This window comes from Callospermophilus lateralis, chromosome 4 (assembly GCF_048772815.1).
Source record: "Callospermophilus lateralis isolate mCalLat2 chromosome 4, mCalLat2.hap1, whole genome shotgun sequence".
In the NCBI taxonomy this organism is placed as follows: domain Eukaryota; kingdom Metazoa; phylum Chordata; class Mammalia; order Rodentia; family Sciuridae; genus Callospermophilus; species Callospermophilus lateralis.
The window spans coordinates 52,348,881-52,363,163 of NC_135308.1; the positions used below are offsets into that span (position 1 = coordinate 52,348,881).

The 14,283-nt window shown below is 34.3% G+C and overlaps 1 protein-coding gene across 1 annotated transcript in view; it reads right to left on the reverse strand.

Annotated features, from left to right (window-relative positions):
• Window positions 1-5,978: 5,978 nt before the first annotated feature.
• The window catches only part of LOC143398246 (disintegrin and metalloproteinase domain-containing protein 32-like), a 134,348-nt gene continuing 126,043 nt past the window's right edge, over window positions 5,979-14,283 (reverse strand). The window contains exons 22-24 of the mRNA XM_076855276.1: window positions 11,572-11,610; window positions 7,996-8,034; window positions 5,979-6,085 (exon numbers count right to left, since the gene is read on the reverse strand). Coding sequence (XP_076711391.1) covers window positions 6,076-6,085; window positions 7,996-8,034; window positions 11,572-11,610 — 88 coding nt within the window. The 3' untranslated portion in view covers window positions 5,979-6,075. The remainder of the gene's footprint in view (window positions 6,086-7,995; window positions 8,035-11,571; window positions 11,611-14,283) is intronic.

Here is a 14,283-nt window from a genome sequence, read left to right on the forward strand (position 1 = left end):
AAGAGTTTAAAGAATATCACAACAAAGAATCACCAAACTATGAAAGAAGACAGTAAGAGAGGATGAAACAAAGAATCTATAAAACAATTAACAAGATAGCAATAGTAATAAGTTCTTATCTATCAACATTGAGCTTGAATGTAAATTAATTAAATTCCCCAATAAAAAGACACAGTTAATGGAATTGATTAAAAAAGAAAATAGGATCCAGCTCTATCCTTCCTACAATAGACTCATTTCACTTTTTTTGTTTTAAAAACTCACATTTAATTTTTTAAAATTTTTATTGGTTATACATAACATTAAGATTTATTTTAACCTAATTACAAATGCATTAAATATAATTTGCTTCAATTAAGTTCACAGTACTTACTCTTACCCTTCCCCTAATCCTCTCTCCCCCGTTCCCTTTCCTCTATTGATCTTTCTATTTATTTACATTTTTTCCAAATTAGTGTCCTGTGGATACACATAATGGTGAGATTCATAGTAGGTATTCATTTATGTACATGGGAAAGTTAGGTTAGATTCATTCCACTGTTTTTCACTTCACTTGTAAAAGCACACACCTAGACTGAAAATGAATGAATGGCATAAAATATTGCGTGCAAATAGAGACCATAAAAATAAACTGAAGTTAAAAGCTTTGAGAGAGAGAACAAGAAACAAAGTAGGTCATCAAATAATGATAAATTTTTAAGAGATTATAACAATTATAAATATTTATGCACCCAGCATGAGAGCCCCTAATTGTATAAAGCAAATATTAAATAATATGAAATGAGATTGCAATACAATTTAAAAATTAACAGATCATTGAGACAGAAAACTAATAAGGAACATTGGTCTTGAACAACACTTTAGACCAAATGAACCTTATAGACATATACAGATCTTTTCAACAAATAGAAACAAAATTCACTCTTCTTAAGTACACATGGAACATTCCCAAGGATAGATCACAGTGGTATGAAACTAGAAACCAATAACAGGAAGAATTTCAGAAAATTCACAAATATTCTAAAATTAAATACACTTGCAAACCAACAATGGGTCAATGAATAAATTTAAAAGGAAAATTAGAAAGTATCTTGACACAATTGAAAATGGAACTAACAACAAATTTTGTGATATATAACCGAAGAAGTTCTAAGAGAAAAGTTTCTACTGATAAATGCATACATTAAAAAAGATCTCAATTCAACAATTCATTGTTATTCCCCAGGAAACCAGAAAAAAAAAAGAACAAAGTCACATTTAATAAAGAGCAAGAAGGAAATGAAATAGGGGCTAGAGAAACAACACAAAGAGCAATTAAACTGGAGTTAGGTTTTTTATAAGATAAGCAAAATTGGCAAATCTTTAGCTAACTGTAGGGAAAATTGAGAAAATTCAAATAAAATCAGAAAAGAAAAAGGACATGTTACAAATGATACCACATAAATACGAAAGATCATAAGAGACTATTATTAACAATTATACCCCAACTAATTGTATAAGCCAGAAGAAGTGAGTAAATTATAAGATATACAACCTGCCAAGATTGAATCATGAAGATATAGTAAATGTGAAAAGGCCAGGAACAAGGAAATTGAGTCTGTAATAGATGTTTCCAAAAAGAAAGGCCCAGGACATGATGCTTCACTGCTGAACTCAACCAATCATTAACAGGAAAATTAATACCAATACTTCTCAAACTCTTCCAAAAAATATCAAAGAGAATGTAATTCATTTTGTAAGGCAATTCCTTTATAAGGAAATTATAAGACAAAGAAATTACACACCAATATTTTTGATGAACATATACGCAAAAATCCTCAAAGTGCTAGCAAACCAAATTCAATAGCACTTTAAAAGTATCATCCACCATGATCTAGTAGAATTTATCCCTGAGATGTAATGATAGTTCAACAAATGCAAATCAATAAATGTGATATATCCCACTAATAGAATGAAGAACGAACGGTAAGACATGTGCCAAAATGTAACAAATTTTCATGATTAAAAAAAGTACCACTCAATGAACTGGTTACAGGAAGAATGTACCTCATCACAATAAAGGTCATATATGAGAAGCCCATATCTAACACACTCAGAAAAAATGAAAGCACTTCTTCATATATCTGAAAAAAGACAAGAATGCTCAGTTTCACCACTTCTACTTAACATAGCATTGGCAGAGAAATTTAGAGCAATTATGCTAAAATGAAATACCTGAAAAAGAGAATGATCTCATTTTTGCTAGCTACAAAAAATAAAACACTTAGAAACAAATATAACCAAGAAGATAAAACACCTATATGTTTAAAACTATAAAATGATGACAAAAGAAATTGAAGAAGACAAAATAAATGGAAATATATTCTATATTCATTAGAAGAATTAATATTGTTAAATTCCCATACTATTCAAGGCAATATACAAATTCAACGCACTCCCTATCAAAATGCGAATGTCATTTTCACAGAAATATAAAATACATGTGAAACAAACAAAAAATAGCAAATATAATCATGAGCAAAAAGAACAAGGATAAAGACATCAGATTACTTGATTTCAAATGATATTACAAGGCTACTGTGATTAAAACAGTAACAAATTAATCCATCCACATGGAGTTCTGATAAAGGTACCAAGAATACACAATGGGAAAATGGTAGTTTATTCAAAAAAATGTATTGAGGAAATGCATATTCACATAGAAAAGAATGAAATTAATCCACTACATCATACTGTATACAAGAATACACGCATCTGGGCATGTTGGCACATGCCTGTAATCCCGGCTGCTTGGGAGGCTGAGGCAGTAAGGTCTCAAGATCAAAGACTTCAAAGCCAGCTTCAGCAACTTATCCAGGCCCCAAGCAACTTAATGAAAATGTAAAATAAAAAGTCTGAGATGTGGATCAGTGGTTGAATAGCGGCCAGGAGTTCAATCCATGTTACCAAAAAATACAAACACACACACACACACACACACACACACACACACACATAAACATACTAGCAATCAATTAAAGACTTAAAAATCAGAAACCATAAGGCAGTCAGAAGAAATCTCACAGGAAAAATAACTCTACAACATTGGTCTGGGCAATTAATTTTTGCATTTGACCCCAAAGTGCCAAGAACAAATACAAAATTATACTAATGGAATGACACTAAACAAAAAGTATCTGCACAGTATGGAAACAATTAACAATGTGAAGAGACAACCTGCAGATTGGTGTTGAGAGCCACAGCCGAAAGAGGCCCCAGCAAACTTCCAGCTGCCAGCAAACTTCCAGCTGCCTGCTGATGATTGGCTCACAGCAGCCCCAGCAAACTTCTAGCTGCCAAATGATTGGCTCCTCTGCGGTGATGCTCATTGGGCTGTTTCCCCACCCTTTCAGGCCACGGAGCTGCTCATTGGGGGACTTTTTTTGGCTCTGCCCATGCGACCCAGCCAATCAGCCTCAAGAGCAGGGGGAGTGGGGGAGATTGAGAGGCTTGTGGGAAGCCAGTGGTGGCAGTTGGGCTCTGAAGGTTTTTCCTGAGGAGCTGTGTGGTTTGGTGTGTGTGTTCTAAAAATAAAGTTCGTTTCTTTTGACAAGTGACTCCTGAATTATGCCCAGCCAGACTGCAGCATTAATCGAAGAAAAATTTTCAAGCCATACATTCAACAAAGAGTTAATATTCGAGATATTATAAGAAACTCAATACCAAGAAAAAATAACAATTTAAAAACAGGCAAGAAAACTGAACAAATATTTCTCAAAAGAAGACATACAAATGATCAACGGATAATTTTTTTAAATATTCAGCATCATTGATTAGTAGGTGAATGCTACTTAAACCACCATGAGATATCATATCATACCTCTCAGAATGGTTATGATCAAAAAAATAAAAGATAACAAGTATTGGCAAGGATGTGGAGAAAGGGAAACTTGACTACACTGTTGGTAAGAATGTAAATTAGCTCAGGTTGATCATCCTTATCCAAAACTACAAAATGCTCCAAAATCCAAATCTTTTTGAGCACTGCTATGATACCACAGAGTGAAAACTCCATATTTCTTAACTTTGATTTGAGTACAATATTATTTTTTAAATATATAAAATTGCCTTCAGGCTATGTGTATAGATATATATGAAGCATAACAGAATTTCATGTTGTAGACTTGGGTCCTATCTGGGAGATATTTGTTATGTACATGCAAATATCCCCAAATCCCCCCCAAAAATAAATAAATAAATAAATATATCTGAAAAATTTCTGTTACTAAGCACTTAGGATAAGGTATATTCTACATATAAAGCTATTATGGAAAACTCTATGCAGTTTCCTCCAAAAACTAAAGATAGCATTACCATGTGATCCAGCGATCCCTGTGTTCCCTATTTATTTCAACAGTATTTACAATGGCCACATTATGGAATTAACCTGTGTCAATAGATGGATGGTTGAATAAAATGTAGTATTTTATTGTAAAATGTATTTACAATGAAATATTTTTCAGCCCTAAAACCAAAAATATTCTGTCATTTATGATGATATGGGTGGAAAAAAATGTCACTATGTTATGTGAAATGAGCCAGGCACATTAAGATAAATACATGATTTCACTCATATGTAAAAAGAGTTAATATCATACAAGCTGATAGTAGAATGAATAGTGGTTACCAGAAGCATGGGATAGTAGAGAAGAGGGACAGACAGCGAAACATTGTTCAATGGATAGTTAGAAGAAATTAGTTCTGGTCTTCTATTGCACAGTAGGTGGGCTATATATAATGATAATATATATTTCAAAAATGCTACATTTAATAAGTTGAAAATATCCAAATACTTGGATATTAAATAACAGGCTTGTAAGTGATCCATAATTCAGAGTAGAATTAAAAATAAAATACATGAGCTGAACAAAAGTGAAAATACAATGTATTAGGAATGCAGCTAAAGAAGAACATAGAGCAAATTTATAATTTTAAATGCATTGGAAAGCAAGGTTTAAAAACAATGATCTAAACATTCAACTCAAGAAGATAGGGAAAAAACCCAGAGATCTGCAGAAAATAGTAAATTACTTAAATAGATAAATTCTTAACAAGACTCATCAGAAAAAGACCAAGGATCACTGTTAATAGGAAACAAAGAGGTGATGTAACTATAGATTTCATGCCAAAAATTAAACCACTAAGTGAAACAGATAAACTCCTTTAAAAACACAATCTATGAAAAAAATACTATTACAAAATTAGTAGAAAATTTGAATAGTCCTCTGTTAAAGAGATTGAATCTATAATTACAAATCTCCCCCCTCCAAAAAAAATTCCAGTCCCATAAAACTTCAAAGGCAAATTCTGCCTAATATTTAATAGAAGAACAGTTTTACCCAAATTTTTACAGAAAAATGGAAAAAAAACTTTCCTTAATTCATTTTATAAATCCTCATAGCAAACATGAACATGAAGTTAATCTTTCACCTTGAGACCCAAGCTCAAGCTCTGTGGGCCCTTCACAAGCTGCCCTCTCATGTCAGGTAGCCATAGGTCACATTAGAGATGAGGAGGAGCACAGGAGAGTCCCCAGAAGGGAAAGAGTCCATGAAAGGCTCACAGCCCTCCTTGGAAGGCGGGGTTAGGGTTGTAGGGAAGGTGAGAAGGCAAATATCTGGATTTTCTAAACACGTAAGCATCCAGCCAAAGCCAGTGAGAAGGATCAGGAGAAGGAACCTGGTCCAACATCCAAAGATAGTCAAAGCAAGGGCAGTGGGTACACTGAGGGCCCCAGGCAGGTAGTAGGTGGTAGGAGAGCTACAGAGAAGATAGTGGGAAGAACTCAGGAGTCAGGTGAGAACCCAGAGGCCTGAGTTGGTGTTGCTGTCTTCTGTTCAGAAGCCTGAAGGGGCAGACCCATAGCCCAGTGGGCCGAATTCTGAAGTGGAGGAAGGGGAAAAGAAAATCAGACACACTGGCATGAGAACTGGTCCACACTCTGTTTATTCTTTGCATTAGCTTCAACCAAAGGAGGAACGGTAGTTTTCTTTTCTCAGTGAGACCCTCCATATCATTCATTGCCTTCTGAAGAGATTACTGGTCACTGCGGAATAGAAGAAAAATACTCATGCTCAAATTCCATTCCACTGTAAAGTGCACAAAAAGAGTCCTACCACATGAAAAATTCATGTGTCGGGAGAAAGAATTCTTGAAAGAATGATCACAATTTTTATTAGATGTTTTGGCCATGAGTCACTTATTCACTTTATGATTTTTTTTATTTCTGGGGAACTAAAGCAGAACTTGCAAATGAGAAAAGTTAACATTCTTCACTTTTAATAAAATATGGGTGTGTTTTATAAACTAATTCATAGATCTTACATCTTATTAGCTTCATCTCTTTAATTCCAATCTGACAACAAGAATAACTGCTCAATAAACTTAAGATAATACTACTAAACTGAATAAAAAACAGATTAATAATAAGATTTCATCAGTTCATCTGTCAAATCAATACTTAGGATTTAACTGTGGATTGTGAATTTCATTTTAGTTTACTTAATTAGTACTATATATTTGGGTGCTTCCCTATGATTTTGATCTAAATATATAAGGAAATAATATTTTTAGATTGCTATAATAGAATCTGTCAAAGTTATGTTTATTTTTATGGTAATTTCTTTCTCTTCCATTTCAAAGTGTGAGGGAAAAGAAATTTATCTGTTCAAATTCTATTTTATGCTTTGTATTAACAATTACCAAAAGTCTTTCTTGAATATATCATTTCTGGAAGAGGATGATTATGATAAAATGTGAGGATACAACTAGAATAGTTGTTACAATACTAACTCCATATGAAATGTGAAGGTCAAGAGTAATTACTCATTTATAAGTATTTATTGAGTATATTCTCTGCATGGTACTACCTATAAATTGGTGATGAGCAAAATAAATATGGCCATTAATTTCAAGTAATTTCAGACTAATGGGAGGGTAATGCTTCTAGGAAACAAAAGTCTGATAGAATTGCAGTGTTTAAGCACTCTATCATAATTCCCTTGGTGACAGGGACAGAGACTGGAGACAATAAAGATCTTTTTTGTCTTAGTTTGGAGGAAGTAACTAATTTTCATATATAAAAGTGTGGTTATGTTAGGAGACATCAGAGGACAATAAGGTAATAAAGGATATAGAAATACTATGGTTTTCCTAACTAATGGGGTGATTTCCATCAGGAAGGATAGAAACTATGTAAAGTTTGAGGTGTAACCTAAAAACTTAACCTGCAGTTATAAGGAATGCTCTGGGAGAGCAGTAAACTGAATGTAACTAAAAGACATCACTTTAAGGAAAAATACTAAACAATACAAGAAAAGAAAATTCTACAAGGGAGAAAGGAATATAAACAGACATACAAATATCTGAAAACTTCCAAAAGATCACAAATCATGCCTGTGGACCTTGGGAAACTAAAACTTAGAAAGAATTCAGAAAGAACTTGTTAACACAATTATGGGATGTTAAGAGTGTAAAACGAAAGTAGTTTTCAATGAATTTATATTATAGTCTCTTAAGTTAACTCCTCCTAAGTGGAGTAATCATTCACTGCATTGTCTATGTTGAGTTTGTGTGTATAAATACAATCCAAACAAAGTGACATTTTCCTTTGTGGACCCCAGCATAAAGGAAACAAAAAATGTTCAGCTTATATGTTAGTTTTGCAAATTTAATTATAAATATCTGTCTCTTAATAGATTTTATTAGTAATTCACCTACATATCATAAGAGGGAGCAATCAATAAAAATTTAGTCAGCTGAATAAAGATCAGTAATCTTTCTTAAATAATAAATAATTGTTTGTAGAATGGGAAATACAAATATTGGGTTTGGAAAAGTACTTTATCAATTGTGATCACTCAAAAAATATGGAATAATTATTTGTGAATTATCAACTTTCTCATTCTTAAGTTTTCAACATATTTATTTATAAGAAATACTTCCTAAGTTGCTTACCTGCCGGTATATGCTTGAGTACTCTCTTCCGATGTGGACCTAAATATAAATTTAAAAAAATAATGTCTAAAAATTAACACTAAAAATATTGCCTATTTTTAGAATAAAGAACAAGCCATTTTACACCAATACTAATTCTTTAAACAAAGGACATGCAAATAAAAAGCGTTCTTGTTTACCTAAACACCAACTGCAATGTATAATACAAAATTTAAATTCTCCAGTAGAGAATAGTATCAAGGCAGCAGAGAACTAACGAAAGCCTCTCCTTCCTATCCCATACCTTAAAAAAAAAAAAACTAAAGAAAATAGCACAAAAATCTAATCCACAACTGAGACTGAGAGCCATAAAAGGCTTTCCCATCGCTCAGTGAAAAATGAAGAAACTAGAAACTCATAGGAAAAACAGGAGCTAATGCTGAAGTACACATACCTTAAGGTATATGGTTTTAATAAACCTAGTTTGGAAGGAGTTGAGGATATGTGCTTTTTTTTTTTAATTTGTTACAGAGCTGGAATGAGCTATTTGTCAAAGCCTGAGTCTTAAATGGAAATAACAAGCTATGACCACTGGACTTGAAAATGAACCAGGCCAACTGTTTCAGCAATATGGATGGAAAGGATCAGCTAGGGATGCAAGAACTCCAAAGGGTAGGGCCTTGATTGCTCCATGCCACCACTCACAAATTGGAACTGCAATCATAGAAAATATTTTAACATTTATGTCATATCACAGGAGAAACGGCCCTGTACCACCCTCTTCCTCCCAATGTAGGTCTCTACAACTCAGGGCAAGCAGAATTCCCACCAGAATAATCATTGCCCTGAGGATGAACTTACAAACCTAAATTATAAATAAAACAAAAATTTCATATATCAACATCAACATATATTATAAAAACCTTTTTAAAAAGGGGTTTAATATCTCCAGAGATAAAGGCAAGAAAATAATAGCTCTTAAAAGAATGGGTGATCAGGAAACTGCGTGGGAAACAAACACTGTCAGATACAGAAGTATAAGAGCATAGTTACGAACAGTCCAATTAAGAAACATGGAAGCTAAGTTGAGAAGACCTCCTGAACATAAACATTTCAGAAAGAGAAGAGAAAGATGGGGACAGGTCAATCACTGAGGAGATCATGACTGAATTTTTCCAGAATTAATGACCTGGGTCCTGACATATAAAGACTACACTAAATCCAGAGGTGGATAAAAAATATATCAAAGTATATAATAATAATAATAATAATAAAATAAAACATTTAAGGCATGGATGAAACCTTAGAAACTACCTAGAAAAAACACTCATTAATAGGAAGTAGGGGAATAAGGGAATGAGTAAGTTAATCAGACTGACAACAGAAAATTAATCAATGACAGTAAGTGGCATATTACAACAGAGTATATTTTTCAAGTTTCAGGAAAGTGACTCTCAACTAGCTGTCTGTAACCACTTAAATGATCATTCAAAAATAAATATAAAAACAAATCATGCTCAGCCATTTAACACAAAATGCTTTATAACAGAGATTAGCTCAAACTAAAAGAGTAGTACTTCAAGAAAAAGGACATTGAAGCCAGAAAGAAAATTCAAGAATGAATATTGAGCAAAAGAGTCGATAAATGTGTTTTAAAACTCTTCTAAACATTCATTTAACATAAAAAAAAATGATAATGACAACAGGGACTAATGGAGTGTGGAATTCTATAGGTTAAAAATCTGAAAGCAACTAAATGACAATAATATGGGAAGGTTAATAATTAGAATTTGCTGTTAAATAGTCTAAGATCCTTCTGTTGTTTAGGGAAAGACTGGATATATTGATGGAATGTAGGCATTTAAAACTTAGTTATACTAAAGTGGTACTCATAATGAGATTCATCCTATCTCTCTGCTGTCTTTGGCTTCAGTATCCTTTCCCACTAACTTTCTGCCTGTAGAAGATTATTCCAAAGATAAATGACCTAAAATTTCAATGAATACTCATCCAAAAAGTGTCACCCTAGCACACATTATGCCAGAAGGGTAAACCAGAGGATTAACATTACAAAATTAAGCTATTTGAATTGAAACATGCATTTTCCTGTAGGTGATGCAATCATCCCTCATTCAATACAGATGAATGATGATTCTAAGAAAGATTATGTTAACAAGATTTCAGGAGGAGCTGGGCTGTGGTGACTTATGCCTGTAATCCCAGAGGTTTGGGAGGCTGGGGCAAGGGGATAGCGAGTTCAAAGCCAGCCTCAGCAAAAGGGGCACTAAGCAACTCAGCGAGACCCTGTCTCAAAATAAAATACACGATTAGGGATGGAGATGTAGCTCCTTAGTCTCATGTCCCTGAGTTCAATCCCTGGTCCCCAAAAAGATTTCAGGAGGAGAAGTAATATAAAGAGAGAAACTGGGAAAGGTACAACACTGCAGACATATATATTGATGGGTGTATGTGCACATCTGTATACAGATCGGTTTATAAAACTTATTTCTATGTTTTTGTTTTATTGATAATTTACTATATGTCAAGTATTCTGCTACAGGTTGGTTATGCAGTACTTAGCAAGATAAATCTGACCTTTATTGTATGAGATTACAGAACATAAAAGACATATATCCTCAGGTAAGGAAAAGATAATTAAGACTTGCTGTATTTGAGTACTATATGATAACTCCCTTGGTCACAATAGCAAAAGAAGACATCATACACAAAATCAACTTTTTAATTTGGATGAGACTAATTCATAGCTCCAAAGGAAAAGATCATAATAACAAAAGATTAAGAATAAGAAAAGCAGAAGTTTCCCTCTTATTGAAGAGGGAAACTTCTTCTGGAATAAACAAAATCATACAATCTTTCTGTGTATCCTAGAAAGTTGACCCTGTGGACTTGGATGTGTTTTGGAATAGTACTAGGCTTGAAAGAACTAGAAAGAATAACACCAACATCCTGTATGTATAAACAAAGACAACAAGTGAAAGGAGTGAAAATTCCAAAACATCTTATACATGAAGAAAGACTCAAAAACCCATAACACTTATTGCATTATTATACAAAAAATCTACCTTTCAGGGAATGGTGGGGGTCTAGTTAATACTACTTTGTAACAGTTGTCTTGTTGCTTTAGGATGTTTCTCTTCAGCAAATTCATTGCAAATGACCTGGACAGGCAATCACCCCTGTTGTTCATTAGCCTACGTGTAGAGTTTCTAGCTGTACAGTCTCCAAATAAAGAAGCAATCTTCCCCTTTTTGTACTCCAAGATAACAACTTTTTAAATTTCTGTTTATTATATGTTAGTTCCTTAAACATTTCACCAATCATTTATTCTCCTAGTTCCAAAGAATAAATTTCCAACACACATTAAACCAGAAGAAAGAAGGGATTTATTTATTTAAACAAACACTTTCTAGTTCCCAGATAGGCAAATACCAGAAGGTTGCTTTTGGATGTGGTACTTGGTTAATCATGCCTCTTCAATTAATTGTCATTACCTATAAATTAACTGTTGATCATCAATTTGTCCATCTTGACTTTTAACACAAACTTATTGTAAGAGATATCTCTTAATTTACTTACTTGCTAGTATCCATTTGGCTGCTGCTTTCTGTTCTGGATCTAAATGAGAGAGAAAACAATGCTTCCAAATTAATGCTTTAAAAAAAACACCTCCATAATGAATGAATGTCAGACCATTTTGTAACCTGCATTAACCTACAGGACACCACTAAACACCATTAATGAAGAATTTTAAAGGGTTATTAAATTAGGATATATAAATAAGTAAAATTCTTATTTACCCATATATCATGTCCATAAAGAATATAAATTCAAATCCCCAACTAGGGAGAAGAGCAAGAAAAACAATATCCTGTCACTTCCAACATAGGGTATATGTGCCACAGTTTGGCTGGGCATGAATAACAGAGCTGCCACAAAGCCTTGTAGATTCAAACAGCAACTACTTTATTTCAACTCTTACCAGCACTGCAAGCGCGCTTTTCCGCCAATGCCACCCACTCGGCCTTCTCCTGGGACACACACACCAACCAGAAATCCCTCCTCCGGAAATCCCTCCTCCGGCACTTCCCCAACCCATGGGAACTCTCTGGGAATCCCCAGGAGAACTCCAAAGTAGCAGGCCTCCAAAGTAGCAGGCCCAGGAGGACAGCAGGGGTCTAAAATGCAATTGAATACACAGCTTAACATAACCATTATCATCTCAATGGCTTGCTGGCATCACCTCTCATCCACTCCATTCTGGCAAAAATGCCATGCCTCATTCCGACTGGGCTATGGCTTTCAGCATATATGCTTGATTTTGAACATCTGGTTATAACCTTCAGGTTCCAACCTAATATTTTATCCTATATTTACAATCAAGCACACAGGAGAGACAAATCCCCCTCCTATATTACAAATGAGAAATGGTAAAAATAAATAAATAAAGACGTTTTAAAAAAACATACAAAGTTCTAACTAAAATTTAAAAAGGGATATCTCTAATGATAGTTGTTGTTGGAGAATATTGAAAATGTAAAGCAAATAGACACTAAAGCTGAATGCCTTCAGAGTGAAGGATATGGAAAATGACAACCCCCAGGACGGAGAAATGACAACCCCCCAAAAACTGTCTGACCTGGAGGAATAGGGAAGAGAAAGGCCATCATTGCAATCATTAATCCTCTGTCAGTAAATTCTTACCAAGTAACAAAGGGCCCCAAGGAAAAAGAGCAGTTATTTATGCAATCATAATGGTGCTGAAACTGTTGGTTATTTTTGCTTACACATCCCTTCCCAGGTTCACCCCCAACATCTCCACCAAAAGCAAATATTCATCCCTTCCCAACCCCAAAGGGTCCTGAAGGGAGGAGGTGGACCCTGAAATGCTGCGCTCTGCACTTTTACCCTTTCCATTGCCAATGAGTCCTAGAAGGAGAAAAGCAAACAGTGAAGCTCTGGGAAACAATGAATCCTGGAGAAAGAGGACAAGCAGTGAACATAGAGTTCGGAGCTTTTCCCAGTGACAATGAGTTTGGGGCTTTTTACAACTTCCTTTCTGACTGTCCAAACTAACATGTCAGCTTTAGTCACCAACAATTAAACCAACCTCATTGTAAACTATAAAACTCAGAGCCCCTCTATAACCGATGTCCATTTTCTTATCAGAAAATGAGCCCCTCCAGTGCCTGATTGATTGACTCTTCTGCAGAATAAAGGAAAGCTTGCTGATCCATTTGGGTTCTGCATCCAACCCAGTTATTTGTGCATTGATAATGGTGCCAAAACTGTGTTGGTTATTTTTGCTTATACAGAATATGTAAACTATTTATGTGAACCACTTATAAGCTATGTGAACCACATCAACTTATCAGAAGTTGAGGCTGCCTGGAAAGCTGGAGCTGACCTCCTTCTCTAACCCTGGGCGCCACAGAAGGTCACATCATTCATGAAATGGGGATATTAAAAGCTGTCATCACTAAACATTGAGATGCATCAGGGAAATTGCTTTAGACATCTGGATGAAGAAGGAACATTCAGGGCCTTTGCCATGTTTAGATACCAGACACTAATTAATACTTCCCATTGGGGGTTTCCATATAAATTTTAAAAGAAACCAAAATCCATTAAACAAGAAATAACAGAGATGAAAATTAAAAAAAAAAAACCTGATTATTAAATTAATTAGGGAAGTATCTCCACCCTCCTCCCCCGAGCACGCGTTGCGCGTGCGAACACACACACACACACATACAAAAACAGTTAAAAAGAAAAAGAAATTCAGACGCAGGATATTGAAAAAAAGAAGAGTTAGCATTTGAAGAGATAAAAATCTAAGACTTTTTTGAATTTGAGGAAATGTATGAGTCTTCACAATGAAAGAGAATACTAAGCCCAGTTCATGGGCTATCATAGAACAATGAGAAATTAATTTAGGGTTAAAAAATATCAATAGGCATATAAAATGCTATTTGTTGATGACTTTAAAAAAAGAATAAAAGGGCTAAGTCAATATAATTAGTCATAGATATTTATACATCAAGATTCATGAGTTCCCTCATGGTCTATTGAATTTTAGGCATTGGTTTATTTACCTAAGGATTATACTAATATCATACACATTGGGTGACTTCTGGACACTATGTATTATTTTTATTTATTCATTGCACATATCATATCTCCTGTTCAACCAGCCTTTTTTTTTTTTTTTTTTGTACTGGGAATTGAACTCAGGGGCACTTGACCACTGAACCACATCCCCAGCCCTATTTTGTATTTTACTTAGAGACA